Genomic DNA, 20650 nt, shown 5'->3' with positions numbered 1-20650 from the left:
CAAAATGGATCAAAGACGACTGTGGTATTGTGATTTATAATAAACATATATTTGATCCTTGTCCTGTTTCTGGCACAGAGCTCCTAAAGCCCTTAGAATTTTCTAAGTCAGGAGAGCCCTAAAAGTGTTTTTGTTATGTTAACGAAGCCCACTGATAGGGGTTGGTTGATTGGGGGCACTCACCATGTGATTAGGAGGTTGGAAGCTGGCACCCCTGGCCCCACCCCAGCTGGGAGGGAAGAGGGACCAGAGATTGAGTTCAGTCCCCAGTGGCCAGTGATTTAATCAGTCATGCCTATTTAATGAGGCCTCCATAAAGATCCAGAAGGACACGTTTGGAGAACTTCTGGGTTGGTGAACCAGAACACTTCCACGTGCTGGGTCCCAAACTCCACTGGGACAGAAGCTCTTGTGTTTGGGACCTCACCCTGTGTATCTCCTCATCTGGCTGATAATTTGTATCTGCTGATAATCCTTTGTAATCAACTGTTAATCTAGTGAGTAAACTGATTTCCTGAGTTCTGTGAACTGTTCTAGCAAGTTAATTGAAGCCAGGGAGGGGGTCATGAGAAGCCGGTAGCCAGTAGCAATCTGGACCTGCAATTGGCATCGGAAGTGGGAGCAGTCTTGTGGGACTGAGCTCTTAACTGGTGGGGTCTGATGCTCTCTCCAGGGAGATAGGGTGAGAATTGAGTTTGTCTGACACGCAGTCAGTCTCGTTGGAGAACTGAGTTAATTGCTTGGTTGTGAGGAAGACATGGACACATCAGAGTGGGTGTAGAGTCAGAATGACAAAATTTTAAGTGTGAGAGCTAAAACTATGAAACTCTTAGAAGAAAACATAGGGGAAGATCTTCATGACATTAGATCTGGCAATGTTTTTTTGGATATGACAATAAAATGTAGGCAGCACAAGAAAAAATAAATAAGTTGGACTTCATCAAAATTAAAAATTTTTGTGCATTAAAGGACACTCACTATCAAGAGAGTAAAAAGACAACCCACAGAATGGGAGAAAATATTTGCAAATTGTGTATCTGATAATGGATTAATATAGAGAATATATAAAGAACTTCTACAACTCAACAACAAAAAAGCAAGTCATATCAAAAATAGGAAAAGGACTTGAATAAATATTTCTCCAAAGAAGATACGCATATGGCCAGTAAGTACATGAAAGTATGCTTAACATCAGTAGGCATTAGGGAAATGCAAATCAAAACCACATGAGATACCCTTTTACACCCATTAGATTGGCTATTACCAACACAAAAAAAGAAAATCCAGAAAATAACAAGTGTTGGTGAGGATGTGGAAAAAGTGGAACCCTGTACATTGCTGGTGGGAATGTAAAATGGTGCAGGTACTACAGAAAACTGTTTGGCGGTTTCTCAAAAAGTTAAACATGGAATTACAGTATTCTACTCCTAAGTATGTACCCAAAAGAATGGAGAGCAGGGACTCAGATACTTGTAAACCACTGTTCACAGCAGTATTATTCACAGTAGCCAACAGGGGGAAACAACCCAGTGCTCATCAATAGATGAGTCAGTAAACAAAATGGCCCACAGTTGTCCCTCGGGGTCTGTGGGGGATTGGTTCCAGAACCTGCTGCAGATACCAGAATCCAAGGATACGGAACCTGCCGTATGGAGGGCCGACTGTATACGTACCGTGGAATATTATTCAGCTTTAAAAAGGAATGAGGGACTTCCCTGGTGGTCCAGTGGTTAAGACTCTGAGCTTCCACTGCAGGGGGCACAGGTTTGATCCCTAAGATCTCACACATGCTGCACAGTGCTGCGGGGGGGGGGGGGGGGCGGGGGGGGCGGGGCGGGGGAGGGAAGCTGAAATTGACATCACACTTTTCAGTGACAACATAGACTGTAGGAGGACGATAGAGTAATATATTTTGAGTGATAGAGTAATGTATTTTGAGTAATAGAGTATTGACAGAAAGTAACTTTGAACCTTGAATTTTGTATCCAGCCAACTGTCATTCAAGTACAAGAGCATGATTAAAATATTCTCAAACATAGAAAGTCCCACATGGGAAACATTTCTTGAGGAAAAACTCGAATGAGTAGAGAAATCTAGCAGATGCTGCTAGGTATGTGTAATGTACATGTGCAAGACATGTAAAGAATGATTGAATACCAAAGTAAAGTTGTTGTCTTAAAAAAAATTAGCCATGACCAAAGAAAAGAAAAATAGAGGAAGTATATCCATAAAACCTGATGAGGATTGGGTGGAGGGGAGGCCGGGAGCATGGGGCCCTGGTAAAGTTCTGTCTTCATAAAGGGGTGAGAGTTTACCAAATAGAAAGGATGTAGAAAGTGCAGAAAAAGCGGTGGACAAGTCGAAATAATCAAGTTGTCAGTTAAAAGGCAGAAATTGATGATTCAATAAAAAATCTGCATTTTTTTATGGGAAATATTCTAAATAATTTAAAACTACGGGGAGGGGCATGGATACAACATACATGAAAATTGAGGATCTCAACAGTGCTTTTACTTAAAAGGTTATATTTATGGATAGTTACCATATTAGAAATTAAAACAGAAAAATTAGGGACTTCCCTGGTGGTCCAGTGGTTAAGACTTTGCGCTTCCATTGCAGGGGGCGCGGGTTTGATCCCTGGTCAGGGGAGTGAGATCCCACATGCCGCAGGGTGTGGCCCCCCCCCAAAAAAACCTGAAAAATTAAAGAAAAACTTTACTGGTTAATTTAAAAATAGCAATAATATACCCCTTATAGGTTAACAGAAGTAACATTTTTATGAAAAATAACTCTCTTACTAAACAACAAAAGAATTTAGTGGGAAGAGTAGCATTATTTTATGCACTTTTGCCAGTCTCTTTAATGCTTGATTTAATAGACCAGTACTTAGATTCTCTCATCTGCTCCTGCATTCAGTTTGTTGCAGTATGTTGTTTTGATTGAGGGTACGTGAGGAGAATCCTGGGACCTGTGGATCTTTCATCTGGGGATTCCTCAGGGGCCCTGAGAGCACACTCTGCGACCTGCTTTTTCTGTGCAAGCTTCTTTGTTATCACCCTGGCTCCCTCCAGTTTGGTGTCTCCTGAGTTTATCAGTAGTTTTCTTGCTGTCCATTTTCCCTCCCACCTTCCATTTCTGCTTTTGCTATTTCCTACCCTGCATTCTTTCCGGTTTAAGACCGATCTTCAAGCCTTCGCTGATGATTCTAGTGTCAGTGACTCTCTCTTCTCTGGCAGATATAGTTAGTTCCACATGGTTTGTGCTTAAGTGTTCTAAGATTTCTTGTTTTCTCTTTCCAGTTATTATAAAGCTCCTTTAAAGTAGGGACCCTAAAAATTGACAAGCAAGAGTTTCTTCTTACACACAGTGTTAGGTACACAGTAATATTTGTTGGTTGATAGGAAGTGACACTATCCAGCAAAGCACATAATAGATCACAAATTCTCTTTTGGCCTTAAATGGTTTATTGGAAAACCATGGTATCTTGCCCATAACTGGCTACATGGTAATACTTGGTGTTGCAACTATTTTTTTTAAGAGATCTTGTGTAATTAAAACCGTCTTCAGTTCAGACTTGTTGATCTTATAAGTCACTTACTGATTTATTTTCTTGCCATTTCAGAAAAAAGCCAAAGGACAAGAGCTGTTTGATCAGATTATGTACCACTTGGACCTTATTGAAAGCGACTATTTTGGACTGAGATTTATGGATTCAGCACAAGTAGCAGTGAGTATCTGTTTTTTGGAGGCTCTAAAATGGGGACAGAAATGAAAATTGTCAGATGATGTGCTAAGTGCTACAAGGCTATACATGTACTCAGTGTCTTCTTTTTTCCTGTGCTTTTCTTATTATGGCCTGAAGCTTTGACCCCTTGCTTAAGAATAACCTGAAGTGCTTGTTTTTTTTAAAAAAAAGTGAGTTCTGGCCCTAAGCCAAATTGCTAGAGCATGATCTTTGCAGATGAGACTTGGAAATCTCAACTGGTGGATTGGTCTTGGGCATACTAGAGTTACCACTGTGTCTTGAGGATGCTGGGATGGGAGGTTTCTGGGCTCTTGGGTGAATGAGTGACAGAAGTTCCTAGTTTGCAAATTAAGGTGAGTGGACTAGGGTATCCCTTCCAGATCTCTGATTATCTAGATATTCTTTGACATGTGCATTTCAGATGAGAGAACAGCATATGTAATAGGGCAGGAAGTTGGAGGCTTCTCAAAGAATTGAGTACTTTACTAGGATTTGACTGGAGGGTATTTGCAAGAGAGTAGTAGTTAAGATTGGAAGGTGGATTTGTGGCCAAACTGAATAGCAAAAATGTTAATAAATTGGCACTATTCTCTAATAATTGGGATTAGGGATTTTTCAGGCAGGGAGGTTATATTTTTCTTCAGGAAGTTTTACACCTGAATATTGTGTAGGATTGCAAGTGGGCAGAGAACGAAGTCAGGGAGAGTCAGTGCACACACTTCGGGGATCAAAGTAATATTAGGGCCTAGAGTAGGGCATTCACAGTAGCCGGGAGAGGGAGGGAGCAGGGAGAAGGCTATCAAGACCTTAAGGCTTGTTTTCTGGAAGTTTGTGATGGTGTGTGTGTGTGTGTGTTTAGTGACATAGTAATTGCAGTGTTTAGGACCCGACCCATAGGGACAAATATATTGCGTAATAAGAATTCTCAAGTTCGTTTTGGAGTGAGTTTTCAGTGGTGGGGGAGGCGTTTGGTATGATTGATAAATTAACTGGAATACCTCTGTAAGATACTTTATAAACCCACATGTCTTGGAGATGAACTCCTAGGATGGTTTTATAGAGCATCTTAGCTAAGTGTACAGCTGTTAATAATGTTAGTTGCAGCTGTTTTCTTGATTGCCCCTGATCCCCAATTAAAAAAAAAAAATAAGCATGAGCATTTAGCTACAGGGTATTGGTTAGGTAAATTTTGATACATCCTTACAGTGGAATACCTGCAACTCATTAAAAACAGTTATTTTTAAGTATACTAATTGACATGAATGATGAAAAAATAAAAAGGGTTACAAAACAGGGTGATTGAATTTTTCTGTTTTTAAAAAATCTGGATATGTGTGCACCCATAAACCTGAAAAACTTTGAAAAGCTGTTTTCCATAGTTTCAGAGTTCTGATCGCTTAATAGATTTAGTATAGGAGGCATGTCTTTCATTCTTCTTTTGAGCCTTATTTCTTGTCTATTAGAGGAAACCCCCTAAGGGCAGGGAATGAATCTTAGTTAACCTCTGTTACCCAGCATGTGGTAACAGCCCACAAGACCATTTACTGAGTTGAATTCTCCTCTGCTACTTAGTTTGATAAAGGCTTGGTTAACTGGTGAGTTGAATATCATTAAGCTCTCATCTCTAGAATAATGGAGTTAAAGTCTTACAACCAGCTGAAAAGAATAAATCATTTTGGGGGAAATCACACAGCCTCCTGTTTTTTGAGGGGTTGTGTGGGAAAAGAGGTAGAAGTGTGCCAATGTTACGTTTCAGGTACTTTCTTTCCATTTCTTAAAGTATTTAAGTAATTGTGGAAAGAAACAGACATGCAGCCATTCCTAAGTTGCAATACTTATTCTTTGCTAATAATCAGCAATTACTGAATTACTAGATCCCATATTTTTTCTCTCATTCGATACACATATAGTGCTCTTCTTCTGGTCATAACAAGTGTCTGGTAAAGCCAGCATTAGAATTTGTAATCCCTACTTTTTTTAGTTTTAGTTTCTCCCTCCCAATGCTCAGAAATCTAGGCATTTAAGATTAAATTTACATAGTCTTACGTTTTTTTCAGTTTCTACTTGTGCCGTCACTAAAATACTCTTTGTGAATTGAGCTAGAAGAACAATAATTGGTGGATGAAAGCTATGGAAGATGAACTCTAGATAGCACTTTAGGTATTCTTAAAGTGCTGACTCACTTGCTTCCATAACAGTCTTGTGACATAAGTGAACATAGAGATGAGTGTCAGTTATTCAGAGTGTGGCCAGATTTAACCCCAGAATTAAACAAAATTGATGCTTTACGACAGTTCAGTTTGTTGGTGAAGATAATGAACGCGATAGATCATGTGGATTTTTGGCCAAGATCATCTATGTAAACTAAGTGGTTTCCATAGCTCTTTTTCTGGAACCATTTGAGAGACAGTTGCAGATAGGATGTCCCATTACCCCTGAATTTCCTACAAACAAGCATGTTCTCCTGCATAACTCAATACAGTCATCAAAACCAGGAAGTTATCATTGTGACATTACCACCATCTAATCCTCAGACCCCATTCAAGTTGTGCCACTTGTCCCTAGAGTGTCATTTATAGCCAGAGGCTCACTATTTACCAGTCACTCCCCATTCCTACTCCCCACAGCCCCTGGCAAAGGCTAATCTTTTGTTTGTATGGATTTGCCTGTTTTGAGAATTTCATACAAATGGAGTTATGTAATATGTGGCCTTTGAGTCTGGAAATGCACTTGGCATAATGTTTTTAAGGTTCTTCCATGTTGTAGTACGTGTCAGTGCTTGATCCTTATAGGTGAGTAATATTTCACGGTAGGGATATACCACATTTTTATTCATTCACTGATAGACATTTAAGTTTATTCATTTTTGGCTATTGTGAATAATGCTGCTGTGAACATTTGTGTACAAGTTTTTGCGTTGAACATAATTCTCAGTTCTTCCGGATCTGTATCCAGGAGTAGAATTACTGGGTCATAAGGTAACTTTCTTGTATAACTTTTTGAGGAACTGCCAAACTGTTTTCCATAGTGACTGCACCATTCCACATTCCTATCTGCAGTGTATAAGGGTTTCAATTTCTGCATATCCTCACTAACACAACATTTCCCCTTCTTTTTGATTCTAACTAGTTGGTGTGAAGTGGTCTCATTGTGGTATTGATTTGCACTTCCCTAATGGAAAAGATGTGAGCATCTTTTCATGTGTGTATTGACCATTTGTATATCTTCTTTGGAGAAATGTCTATTCAGATTCTTTACCCACTTTAAAATTGGGTTATTTCCTTTTTATTGTTGAGTTGTAAGAGTTAACTATTGCCTATTCAATAGTCACAAAGATTTAGGCATGTTTTCTTCTTTATCCATTTGGAGTTAATTTTGGTATATGCTGTAAGGTAGGGGTCAAACTTCGTTCTTTTACATGCAGATATCCAGTGGTCCTAGCACCACCACTTGTTGTAAAGATTATTCTTTCCCCATTGAATGGTCTTGGCACACTTACTGAAAGTCAGTTGAGCGTAGATACACAGGTTTATTTCTGGGTTCTTTGTTCTGTTCCATTCATCTATATGTCGATCCTTATGCCAGCACCACATTGTCTTGATTATTTTAACTTTGTTGTAAGTTTGAAATTGGAAAGTGTGAGTCCTTCAATTTCATTCTTCTGTTTTAATTTAAGATTGTTTTGGCTGTTCTGAGTCACTCATATTTCCATATACATTTCAGGATCAGCTTGCCTGTTTCTGCAAAAAAGACAATTGGAGTTCTTTGTTTGCTTGTTTGTTTATACAGCAGGTTCTTATTAGTCATCAATTTTATACAGGTCAGCATATACATCTCAATCCCAATCGCCCAGTTCATCACACCCACACCCCCACCCCCTGCTGCTTTCCCTCCTTGGTGTCCATACGTTTGTTCTCTACATCTGTGTCTCAATTTCTGCCCTGCAAACCTGTTCATCTGTGCCATTTTTCTAGGTTCCACATACATGCATTAATATATGATGTTTGTTTTTCTCTTTCTGAGAAGAGAAAATGCTTCACTCTGTATGACAGTCTCTAGATCCATCCGTGTCTCAACAAATGACCCAGTTTCATTCCTTTTTATGGCTGAGTAATATTCCATCATATATATGTACCACATCTTCTTTATCCATTCATCTGTCGATAGGCATTTAGGTTGCTTCCATGACCTGGCTATTGGAAATAGTGCTGCAGTGAACATTGGGGTTCATGTGTCTTTTTGAATTACAGTTTTCTCTGGGTATATGCCCAGTAGTGGGATTGCTGGATCATATGGTAGTTCTATTTTTAGTTTTTTAAGGACCCTCCGTACTGTTCTCCATAGTGGCTGTATCACTTTACATTCCCACCAGCAGTGCAAGAGGGTTCCCTTTTCTCCACACCCTCTCCAGCATTTCTTCTTTGTAGATTTTCTGATGATGCCCATTCTAGCTGGTGTGAGGTGATACCTCATTGTAGTTTTGATTTGCATTTCTCTAATAATTAGTGATGTTGAGCAGCTTTTCATGTGCTTCTTGGCCATCTGTATATCTTCTTTGGAGAAATATCTATCTAGGTCTTCTGCCCATTTTTGGATTGGGTTATTTGCTTTTTTAATATTGAGCTGCATGAGCTGTTTATGTATTTTGGAGATAAATCCTTTGTTGATTCGTTTGCAAATATTTTCTCCCATTCTGAGGGTTGTCTTTTCGTCTTGTTTATGGTTTCCTTTGCTGTGCAAAAGCTTCGAAGTTTCTTTAGGTCCCATTTGTTTATTTTTGTTTTTATTTCCATAACTCTAGGACAGGGATCAAAAAAGATCTTGCTGTGATTTATGTCAAAGAGTGTTCTTCCTATGTTTTCCTCTAAGAATTTTATAGTGTCCGGTCGTACATTTAGGGCTCTAATCCATTTTGAGTTTATTTTTCTGTATGGTGTTAGGGAGTGTTCTAATTTCATTCTTTTGCATGTATCTGTCCAGTTTTCCCAGCACCACTTATTGAAGAGACTGTCTTTTCTCCATTTTATATCCTTGCCTCCTTTGTCATAGATTAGTTGACCATAAGTGCGTGGGTTTATCTCTGGGCTTTCTATCTTGTTCCATTGATCTATATTTCTGTTTTTGTGCCAGTGCCATACTGTCTTCATTACTGTAGCTTTGTACTGTAGTCTGAAGTCAGGGAGTCTGATTCCTCCAGCTCTGCTTTTTTCCCTGAAGACTGCTTTGGCTATTCGGGGTCTTTTGTGTCTCCACACGAATTTTAAGATTTTTTTGTTCTAGTTCTGTAGGAAATGCCATTGGTAGGGATTGCATTGAATCTGTAGATTGCTTTGGGTAGTATAGTCTTTTTCACAATATTGATTCTTCCAATCCAAGAACATGGTATATCTCTCCATCTGTTGGTATCATCTTTAATTTCTTTCATCATTGTCTTATAGTATTCTGCATACAGGTCTCTTGTCTCCCTCGGCAGGTTTATTCCTAGGTATTTTATTCTTTTTGTTGCGATGGTAAATGGGAGTGTTTCCTTAATTTCTCTTTCAGATTTTTTCATCATCAGTGTATAGGAATGCAAGAGATTTCTGTGCATTAATTTTGTATCCTGCAACTTTACCAAATTCATTGATTAGCCCTCGTAGTTTTCTGGTAGCATCTTTAGGTTTCTCTATGTATAGTATCATGTCATCTGCAGACAGTGACAGTTTTACTTCTTCTTTTCTAATTTGTATTCCTTTTATTTCTTTTTCTTCTCTGATTGCCATGGCTAGGACTTCCAAAACTATGTTGAGTACAAGTGGCGAGAGTGGACATCCTTGTCTTATTCCTGATCTTAGAGAAAATGCTTTCAGTTTTTCACCATTGAGAGTGATGTTTGCTGTGGGTTTGTCGTATATGGCCTTTATTATGTTGAGGTAGTTACCCTCTGTGCCCACATTCTGGAGAGTTTTTATCATAAGTGGGTGTTGAATGTTGTCAAAAGCTTTTTCTGCATCTATTGAGATGATCATATGGTTTTTCTTCTTCAGTTTGTTAATATGGTGTATTACATTGATTGATTTGCATATACTGAAGAATCCTTGCATCCCTGGGATAAACCCCACCTGATCATGGTGTATGATCTTTTTAATGTGTTGTTGGATTCTGTTTGCTAATACTTTGTTGAGGATTTTTGCATCTATATTCATCAGTGATATTAGTCTCTAATTTTCTTTTTTTGTAGTATCTTTGTTTGGTTTTGGTATCAGGGTGATGGTGGCCTCATAGAATGAGTTTGGGAGTGTTCGTTCCTCTGCAGTTTTTTGGAAGAGTTTGAGAAGGATGGGTGTTAGCTCTTCTCTAAATGTTCGATAGAATTCGCCTGTGAAGAAGCCATCTGGTCCTGGACTTTGGTTTCTTGGAAGATTTTTAATCACAGTTTCAATTTCATTACTTGTGATTGGTCTGTTTATATTTTCTGTTTCTTCCTGGTTCAGTCTCGGAAAGTTATACCTTTCTAAGAATTTGTCCATTTCTTCCAGGTTGTCCATTTTTTTGGCATAGAGTTGATTGTAGTAGTCTCTTAGGATGCTTTGTATTTCTGAGGTGTCTGTTTTAACTTCTCCTTTTTCATTTCTAATTTTATTGATTTGAGTCCTCTCCCTCTTTTTCTTGATGAGTTTGGCTAATGGTTTATCAATTTTGTTTATCTTCTCCAAGAACCAGCTTTTAGTTTTATTGATCTTTGCTATTGTTTTCTTTGTTTCTATTTCATTTATTTCTGATCTGATCTTTATGATTTCTTTCATTCTGTGCACCTTGGGTTTTGTTTGTTCTTTCTCTAGTTCCTTTAGGTGTAAAGTTAGATTGTTTATTTGAGATTTTTCTCATTTCTTGAGGTAGGATAATATTGCTATAAACTTCCCTCTTAGAACTGCTTTTGCTGCATCTCATAGGTTTTGGTCGTCGTGTTTTCATTGTCATTTGTCTCTAGGTATTTTTTGATTTCCTCTTTGATTTCTTCAGTGATCTCTTGGTTTTTTAGTAACGTATTGTTTAGCCTCCATGTGTGTGTGGCTTTTACTTTTTTTTTCCTGTAATTCATTTTTAATCTCATAGCATTGTGGTCAGAAAAGATGCTTGATATGATTTCAATTTTCTTAAATTTACTGAGGCTTGATTTGTGACCCAAGATGTGATCTATCCTGGAGAATGTTCCATGTGCACTTGGGAAGAAAGTGTAATCTGCCATTTTTGGATGGAATGTCCTATAAATATCAATTAAATCTATCTGGTCTGTTGTGTCATTTATAGCTTGTGTTTCCTTATTAATTTTCTGTTTGGATGATCTGTTTATTGGTGTAAGTGAGGTATTAAAGTCCTCCACTATTATTGTGTTACTGTCGATTTCCTTTTTTATAGCTGTTAGCAGTTGCCTTATGTATTGAGGTGCTCCTATGTTGGGTGCATATATATTTATAATTGTTATATCTTTTTCTTGGATTGATCCCTTGATCATTATGTAGTGTCCTCCTTGTGTTTTGTAACATTCTTTATTTTAAAGTCTATATTATCTGATATGAGTATTGCTACTCCAGCTTTCTTTTGATTTCCATTTGCATGGAATGTCTTTTTCCATCCCCTCACTTTCAGTCTTTATGTGTCCCTAGGTCTGAAGTGGGTCTCTTGTAAGCAGCATTTATGTGGCTCTTGTTTTTGTATCCAGTCAGCAAGCCAGTGTCTTTTTGTTGGAGCATTTAATCAATTCACGTTTAAGGTAATTATCAGTATGTATGTTCCTATTACCATTTTCTTAATTGTTTTGGGTTTGTTTTTATAGGTCCTTTTCGTCTCTTGTGTTTCCCACTTAGAGAAGTTCCTTTAGCATTTGTTGTACAGCTGGTTTGGTGGTGCTGAATTCTCTTAGCTTTTGCTTTTCTGTAAAGCTTTAGATTTCTCCATGGAATCTGAATGAGATCCTTGCTGGGTAGAGTAATCTTGGTTGTAGGTGCTTCTCCTTCATCACTTTAAGTATATCATGCCACTTCCTTCTGGCTTGTAGAGTTTCTGCTGCGAAATCAGCTGTTAATCTTATGGGAGTTCCCTTGTATATTACTTGTGGTTTTTCCCTTGCTGCTTTCAGTAATTTTTCTTCATCTTTAATTTTTGCCAGTTTGATTACTGTGTGTCTTGGCGTGTTTCTCCTTGGGTTTATCCCGTATGGGACTCTCTGCGCTTCCTGGACTTGGGTGGCTGTTTCCTTTCCCATGTTAGGGAAGTTTTCGACTAAAATCTCTTCACATATTTTCTGGGGTCCTTTCTCTCTCTCTTCCTCTTCTGGGACCCCTATAATGCGAATGTTGTTGCGTTTAATGTTGTCCCAGAGGTCTCTTAGGCTGTCTTCATTTCTTTTCATTCTTTTTTCTTTATTCTGTTCTGCAGCAGTGAGTTCCACCATTCTGTCTTCCAGGTCACTTATCTGTTCTTTTGCCTCGGTTATTCTGCTATTGATTTCTTCTAATGTAGTTTTCATTTCAGTTATTGTATTGTTCATCTCTGTTTGTTTGTTCCTTAATTCTTCTAGGTCATTGTTAAATATTTCTTGCATCTTCTCAATCTTGGCCTCCATTCTTTTTCCGAGGTCCTGGATCCTCTTCGCTATCATTATTCTTTATTCTTTTTCTGGAAGGTTGCCTATCTCCAGTTCAGTTAGTTGTTTTTCTGGGGTTTTATCTTGTTCCTTCATCTGGTACATAGCCCTCCGCCTTTTCATCTTGTCTATCTTTCTGTGAATCAGGCAATTGGAGTTTTGACCAGAGTTGCATTGAATCTGTATATCCATTTGGGAAGTATCATCGTCTTAACAATGTTAAGTATTATACATGACCACGGAATGTCTTTCCGTGTATTAGATCTTTATATTTCTTAAAACAGTGTTTTAAAGTTTCAGTTTACATGTCTTTCACCTTCTTGGTTAAACTTACTCTTAGCATTTTATTCCTTTGATGCTATTGTAAAATGTGATTTTCTTGATATCATTTTTGTATTTTGTTTGGATTCTAGTATATAGAATTCATTTTCACATATGTATCTTGTATCTTGCAACCTTGCTGAACTTATGTATTAGTTTTTATGTGTTTTATGTATAAGATCATGTCATCGGCAAAAAGAGATAGTTTTACTTCTTCCTTTTGAATCTGAATGCCTTTTATTTCTTTTTCTTTTATCTCTTTTTCTTGCCTAAGTGCCCTGTCTAGAACCTTTACCAAAATGTTGAATAGAAGTGGTAAAGGTGGACATTCTTGTCTTATTCTTGATCTTAGGGGAAAAGCGTTAAGTCTTTCACCAATCAAGTATGATGTTACCTGTGGGAGTTTTATAGGTGCCCTTTATCACTTTGAAGAAGGTCTCTTCTATTCCTATTTGTACGTTTTTATCGAGAAAGGGTGTTGGGTTTTGTTAAATGCTTTTTCTGCATCTGTTGAGATCATATGGTATATTTTCTGTATTCTATTAATATGATGTATTACATTGACATTTTTGTTGGTGTGTTGAACCTTTCTTGCATTTCTGGGATAAATTTCACTTGGTCATGGCATATAATCCTTTATATATGTTGCTTGATTTGATTTTGTTGAGGGTTTTGAAGTCCATATTCGTAAGGAATATTGGTCTATAGTTTTTTTTGTTTTTTCCCCCTTGCGATATCTTTGTCTGGTTTCATTCAGAATGAATTGGAAAGTCTTCTCTCGTCTATTTTTTGGAAGCTCTCACGAAGGATTGGTGTTCATTCTTATTTCAACACTTGGTAGAATTCACCAGTGAAGCCATCTGGGGCCTGGGCTTTTCTGGGAAGTTTTTTGATTAGTGACTCAATCTCTTTACTTGTTACAGTTATATTCAAATTTTCTGTTTGTTTCTTCACTTTTTAAACCAGGCTGCTGTAGAGTGCCAGAGGTGGACTTACTGGATGGAGAGGTTGGGATAGTAGGCCTAAACCAGGATTATTCTGGCATACTAGGATATATGGTTACCCTTGTTTTTAGTTGACTGCACAATACTGCCTCGTTTCTATTTTCAAATCTAAACTTAATTTAGTATCATTTTATATAGTCCAGTGATGATCTTAAACCTTGAGTTATGATGACAAAATCTATGGATGCTTTCCCTAGAAAAAGGCACGTACATATAACATTCTGTGCACATGTATAGGTAATTCAGGTATTCCAGAAGCTCACCTATGGACTCTTATTTAGTAATAACTCTGTTTTAGCAAATAAACAACCTGTGGCTTAAGGAAAAACAGATGATGGTATTCATTTGCATGCTTTTTCTTCAAGTCTTTATGATAATAATGTTTTTGAAAATTTATTATCTTTTATACTGTTGGTGAAACCTTGTTATTAAATCTCATTGTATGACTCTGCAAAAAACTTCATGGTAATTTAATGAATCCTTCCTTCTTGATGAAGGATTTTGGGAAACTCTCTGTCATAAAAATAACAGGATGTGTAAAGAGTTGCCTTATGGCAGCAGAACTGTATACATCAATGGTTTTTTAAAAAAGGATGATTTGGGGTAATTTTCTTGTACAGTAGAACTTTCCAGCATGGAAGTAATATATCTTAAGCCAGGCAGGAAGGAATTCTTCTTTTGATACTGTGTGGTTTTAGGTTAGTACAATAAGAATTTGCAGAATTGTTAATTGGAATTAACTATAACGATTTGCTAGAGAACATGTATGATTTATTTTGTTTTTGTTTTTTTTTGCGGTATGCGGGCCTCTCCCTGCTGTGGCCTCTCCCGCTGCGGCCTCTCCCGCTGCGGAGCACAGGCTCCGGACGCGCAGGCCCAGCGGCCACGGCCCACAAGCCCAGCCGCTCTGCAGCATGCGGGATCCTCCCGGAACGGGGCACGAACCCGTGTCCCCTGCATCGGCAGGTGGACTCTCAACCACTGCGCCACCAGGGAAGCCTTGTATGATTTATTTTGAGGGAATAATATTCAGTCTTAAAATCAAAAAGCTACAGGAATCAGGAGAACAAAAGGGAAGCGAGATGGCATGCATATTAAAGACGTGGGAGTGTTATTTATTTCCAAGAAGAAGTATGGTTTTTCTCTTTTTTTGAATCATACTACATGCTTGGTATGGCTTCTTTTCTCATTTTTGATAGATACAGAGACAGAAAAAGACAGCACCGTGATAAATTGTAGCTGACACATTGATTGGTAGAGGAATTGTGGTGAAGTAGGGAGCATATCACTTTTGCCTGCAAAAAGGAGGCAGAGGGGCAGGTACCACCTAGCTCTAGCCATTTGTTGCCAGATAGCATTGCTGGATCTTCAGGTATTTCAAGAGAAGCTGGAAATCCAGATCTTTAGAATAAATCTTTCATTTTTTAAAAACAGTGGTTAAATTTTAAAAAATAGAGTGGCTGATGGAAGAAATCAAAAGAGAGCTAAATAAATTGAGAGACATGCTGTGTGCATGGATTAGAAGACTCAGCAAAGTAATCTGTTTTTCCCTAATTAATATACAAGTTTAATACAGTTTGTATCAGAATTCCAGAAAATCCTTTGTAGATATAGACAAAATTATTTTAAAACTTATATGGAAAGGCAGAGGCTCTAGAATAGCTAAAAAACCATTTCGAAAAAGAAAAATAGTGAGAGTACTTGCTCTGCTCAACTTGAAGAGTTACAACTGCCGTAAACAGGACCGCATGGCGTTGGCAGAACCTCAGACATGCAGATCAGTGGCACAAAATGGGGAGCTCAGAAGAAGCTGTGCATGGCTGTGGCCAGCTGATTTTTGACAAAGATTCCAGAGAAGTTCAGTGAAAGAAGAATAGTGTTAATAATGGTGCTGGATCAACTGGATATCAGGTGAAAAAATGAACCCTGGCCTAAACCTCATACCTATACAAAAATTAACTCAAAAATAGATGGTGTATGCAAACATAAGATGTAAAGCTATAAACTTAGAAATACATAGCAGAAAATCTTTGAGACCTAGGATTGGAGAAGATTTATGAGATGTGACACCAAAAACATGATCCATTTTTTAAAAACCAATAAGATGAATTTTATAAAAATTACAACGTTTTGCTCTGGGAAAGGCCCTCTTAAAAGGATGAAAAGCCAAGCTATAGATGGGGAGAAAATATTCGCAAACCACATATCTGACAAAGAACTCATATCTAGTGTATATAAAGAACTCCTAAACTCAACATTTAGAAAACAGTGTTTCCCTAGACATCAGGGAAATGCAAAATAAGACCTTGGTGAGCTGTCATCACTGTACACCTGTGAGAACAGCTGAAATAAAACATTGTGACAACTCCAAATGCTGGGGAGGATGCGGGGCAACTGGATCTCTCATACACTGCTTTGGGGAGCGTCAGAACGGTTCAGCTGCCATGGAAAATAGTCTGGCAGCTTCTTAAAAAAGCCAAACTTACATTTGCATGTGACTCAGCAATTGTATATATGGTCATTTATCCTAGAGAAATGAAGACTTATGTCTTCACAAAAACCTGTGCATGATTGTTCGCGACTTTATTAGTAATAGCAAAATTGAAAAAAACCAGTGTCCTACAGTAGGTTAATGATTAAACCAACTGTGACACATTCATACCTTGGAATACTACTCAGCAATAGAAAACAAAAATCTATTGACACACACAACTTGGATGGGTTTCAAGGGCATTATGTTGAATAAAAACAGCCAATCTCAAAAGGTCATATGCTGTATACTTCCATTTATGTAACACTCTCAACAAAATTAGAGAGAGAGAGATCAAATGAACGGTTGCTGAGGTTTAGGGATGTTGAAGGTGGGAGAGGTGTGTCTATAGAGGAGTATTACCTGAGAGCTCTTGGTGCTAGTGGAATGTTTCTTTATCTTGGTTGTGGCATCAGTTCAGGACTCTAGCTGTGTGATAAAGTGACATAGAACTGTGTATGCACATTGTACCAATGTGAGTCTCCTGATTTTAATATTGTACTATAATTATGTAAGATGTAAGCACTGGGGGACGATGGGGAAGATAGGACCTCTTGCAGCTTCCTGTGAACATTTCATAATAAAAAATTTTTTAAAGAATTTGAAAAATATAGTATGGACCAAACAAAACATGTTTTGGCCAAGATTTAATCCTCTGATCTATCTATACGTTTGTGACCTCTGGTTAATGAAGTTTCTCAAACTTCATATTTAGAGCTTAGAATTTTAACTGGCCCAATCAAGTTTTTAAAAAAGAATGAGTCACCTAGATTGTAGACACTTATGTTCAGTAAAGGGAAACATAGGTAGCATTTCTCATAATACTCGGAAAAGAAGGAAAAAACACAATAGTAATTATTTTTTGCCTTTTCCTTAAATCAATTTGATAGCTTGGTTCGTTATATATATGCATATATATGTATATATATTGATATATTAAACTTCCCTTGTTCTTTATGTAAAAAATCCTAAATAAAATACCAGCACACTATGTTCAGCAGCCTATTAAAAGTATAAATAATACATTATGATCAGGTGGAGTTTATTCTCAGAAATGCATGGATGATTCAATATCAGTCATTATAATTCATCAGATGTTGTATTGTATATCATGGGATTGTCTCCTGCCTTTGCTGTAAGAGGATGATACTTTCTTGCTTAGTTGGTGCTAGGTTTTGACCACGTGACTTGCTCTTGGCAGTAGAATATAAGTCTGTGATGTGTGCCACTTCTGAGCAGGCTACCTAACCCTTCATTTATGCTGTTAACTGCTTCATCATACACTTAAGTGAAACTACATTCAGAAAAGATTGACACTCAAATCTCTACCACAGAAGAAAGTAAGAGAAGTAACTTGATTACTTGAAGTTTATGGCATTTAGTTTAGACAACACTGAGTGCAGATGGAAATGGAGATGTTGAATCCAAAGCTGAGAGGCAGACATTTTAGTCGTCTGGTGGAACACTGGGGAAATACTGTGCAAGTGCACAGCTGGAGACAGCAACAGTGGACCCTCCGTGGCGGGTCCTAGATCCCTGAGCCAGGGGAAGGGGCAGGCCTTGTTCCTGGCACTGCGGGCGTGATGTGGTGAGCTGTGTGTGCCTCATCTGAGGTCGGGCAGATAATACTCCACTCTTGACTTCCTTTCGTGTGGGTTCGGTGACCTTTGGAGCCCCTTCTTCCTGGCCCCAGAACCCCTTGAATAAACCTCATGGACTTTGGCCTGTACAGAATTGACCTCCCTTCTCCCTGCGTAGATCTAGCCTAGTTTTGGAAGCTGCGCCGTCTCCAGGGTGATGGTAGGTGTTCGGCAGACAGGTGGCCCAGCAGGCGGCACCTGTGAGAACAGACCTGGTAGTTGCTCAAGGGCTTTGCTCAACTTCTGTACGGATTTTTGGTGATTAAAGTACAACAGACAAACAACTTTACATTAATAGAGAAACAAACAACAGAAGCATTCCTACTACAGACAGGCAGGAGACAGAGATGCCCCTTATTACCACTGCTATTAAATTTCATAACAGAAGTAACAGCAAATGCAGTTATAGGAGTTATAAACGTTGGAAAGAAGGAGGTGAAATGATCACTGTTGGCAGCTGATTTGGATTTTTGGATTGTTACTGAGAACTTAACACAAACAATAGGGTCGATAAAGTAGTGGGGAGTGAAAAATATATAGAAATAACCTATATGTTAAATATACATATGTATGTATTCTATATTGTGACACGCACACAGGCACATATATTTGCACATGTATTTTTTTTCAAAAAAGTGTATTTCCAAAATAGATTATGTGCTGTATTTCCAGAGAGTGAATGTATAAGCTACCTAACTCATCTACATTTCCATTTTAAATTTGACTTTAAGAGTCCTAAGAAGGCATACTAATAATACACAGAAAGATACAGTGGAAAATATATTTTAATGGCTCATCTAAGGCTTCATTTGGAATGTCTTATAACACAGACTTTTAACGCCAAAAAAGTAATCAGCCAGGTAGAATTTATAATGGAATCTAGAGTAAATTGAAGTGTTTTCTGTTAGATTGATCTTCTGTTTTCATGGCATTCATTGATTTTTGACATTTGTTAATTGTTTAAAGTGTTAAAATTTGCTTTAAAATAATCCTTTAATGCAGAGCATGAGCCTCTACTCCTCACAGGAGAAATATTTTTTGCAGAGGCAGTTGTTTGGAAAGATGGTTAACATTTGTCTGCCATAAGCTCTTTGGTCTTTGAGCAGAAGCAGTGGAGTCATGTGGGCATTAGAAGTCAGAAATCATTCATTTGAAGAGCTGTTTACAGACTGGCTATAGGGCCTGGATAAGGGTGTGTGTTTATTCGTGTTTTGGAAGCTCCCTAGGTGATTCTTTGTTTAGTTTAGTAATACCTGTTGTTATGTTTGTGATTATTATGTATATTTTAAGACACACAAGTAAGTAATTGTTCTTTCATGCCTAGCTCAATAGGATGGAAAGAAATGTAGCTTCCCATATCCTTTGAATTCTAATTTTATCAACCAAACTTTAGGAAATTAGAAGGGAGTTTGTTTCCTTTTTAATGTCCATGAGGAAAGAGAGCCATATTAGTTCCACACTGTGCATCCAGGAGCCTATGTCTGCATGCTCTCACTTTTATCTTCTGCTGTAATTTAAACTCAACTCCTAAAGATTCAAGGAAAATACTATCAGTGCCTGTCTCTGAGCTCTGAATTTTCCAGTCCCTGGGCTTGGAATGTGGAGGAGATGAAAGAAAACAGACTAGAGGATATGCAAACATGAACTCAGACCTTTCCCAGAACGTCACCAGGAATTCCCCCAGCTCCTAAATTTTACTTTAAAATGTGCTTGATGCTTTATCTGAGTTTTGGGTTGTCTTAAGGGAGTGCGGAGTGTAGAAGCTATTACATGCAGGTAGCAAAGAGACTAAAATGCCTGCTTGGAAGAAAACTCTGATCCTTTGTCTCACCAGGATGATTGTATGTTTAATGTGCTTCTTAGAGTATTAGGGCACAAATTAGAGATTAAAGGTCCATTTATGAGACTGGCCTTAAATGTTCTTAAACTGGAAGAAATTTGTTACAACTGTCTAAGAAAGACTAAGTTGTTATTGAAGTAGCATTGGTCTGTCTTATATTAATGTTTCCTTCTCAATATCCCTTAAATTTATTCTGTCAAAATTTATATTTAGCCTGTTGATTTTCAGCCCATTATTAATTTCTTTACTCTTTACCAACACACACAATTTTTTTCTTTTCTTTGTTTGAAGAAACTCTGGAAGGAATCAGAAACCAGTAAAATATCTTGGTGGGTGGGGAGTGGTGCATATGATGATAGAAGTTGGTATTGCAGGGGTTGGAGGGACTGTTGACCATATACCTTTTAATATTACCAAAAAATTAAGCCACATGAATATATTACTCATACGAAATATTAAAGTAAGGGGGTCCATGATTATTATTTTAAGTAAGAGTGTGCTTGTTGTAGACTAAGTTGAAAATACAGGAAAACACAAAGAAAAATGATCACCAGCAGTCTCAGCCACCTAGCTGTACTATCTCTTACTGCTTTGTAATAGATTGCCTCAGTCCAAAAGAAAAGGCATTTTTAAAAATTAATTAATTAATTTTTGGCTGTGTTGGGTCTTCATTGCTGTGCGCGGGCTTTCTCTAGTTGTGAGCGGGGGCTACTCTTCGGTGTGGTGCGCGGGCTTCTCATTGTGATGGCTTCTCTTGTTGCGGAGCACGGGCTCTAGGCGCCTGGGCTCAGTAGTTGTAGCACGTGGGCTCAGTAGTTGTGGCACATGGGCTTAGTTGCTCCGTGGCATGTGGGATCTTCCCAGACCAGGGCTTGAACCCGTGTCCCCTGCATTGGCAGGTGGATTCTTAACCATTGTGCCACCAGGGAAGCCCAAAAGGCATG

The 20650-nt window shown here is 38.1% G+C and overlaps 1 protein-coding gene across 4 annotated transcripts in view; it reads left to right on the top strand.

The window, feature by feature from the left end:
• Positions 1-20650, top strand: part of EPB41L5 (erythrocyte membrane protein band 4.1 like 5) — a 143045-nt gene that overhangs the window by 15800 nt on the left and 106595 nt on the right. For all 4 annotated transcript variants that reach the window (XM_089916982.1, XM_022565505.3, XM_022565504.3 and 1 more), the window contains exon 3: positions 3623-3727. In XM_089916982.1, the coding sequence (XP_089773108.1) occupies positions 3623-3727 (105 nt within the window). The remainder of the gene's footprint in view (positions 1-3622; positions 3728-20650) is intronic.

Source organism: Delphinapterus leucas, chromosome 8, assembly GCF_059928025.1.
Source record: "Delphinapterus leucas isolate spDelLeu-1000000601 "Yukka" chromosome 8, BTC_Dleu_Yukka2, whole genome shotgun sequence".
Taxonomy (NCBI): domain Eukaryota; kingdom Metazoa; phylum Chordata; class Mammalia; order Artiodactyla; family Monodontidae; genus Delphinapterus; species Delphinapterus leucas.
This window is presented reverse-complemented; position numbering and strand designations above follow the sequence as displayed.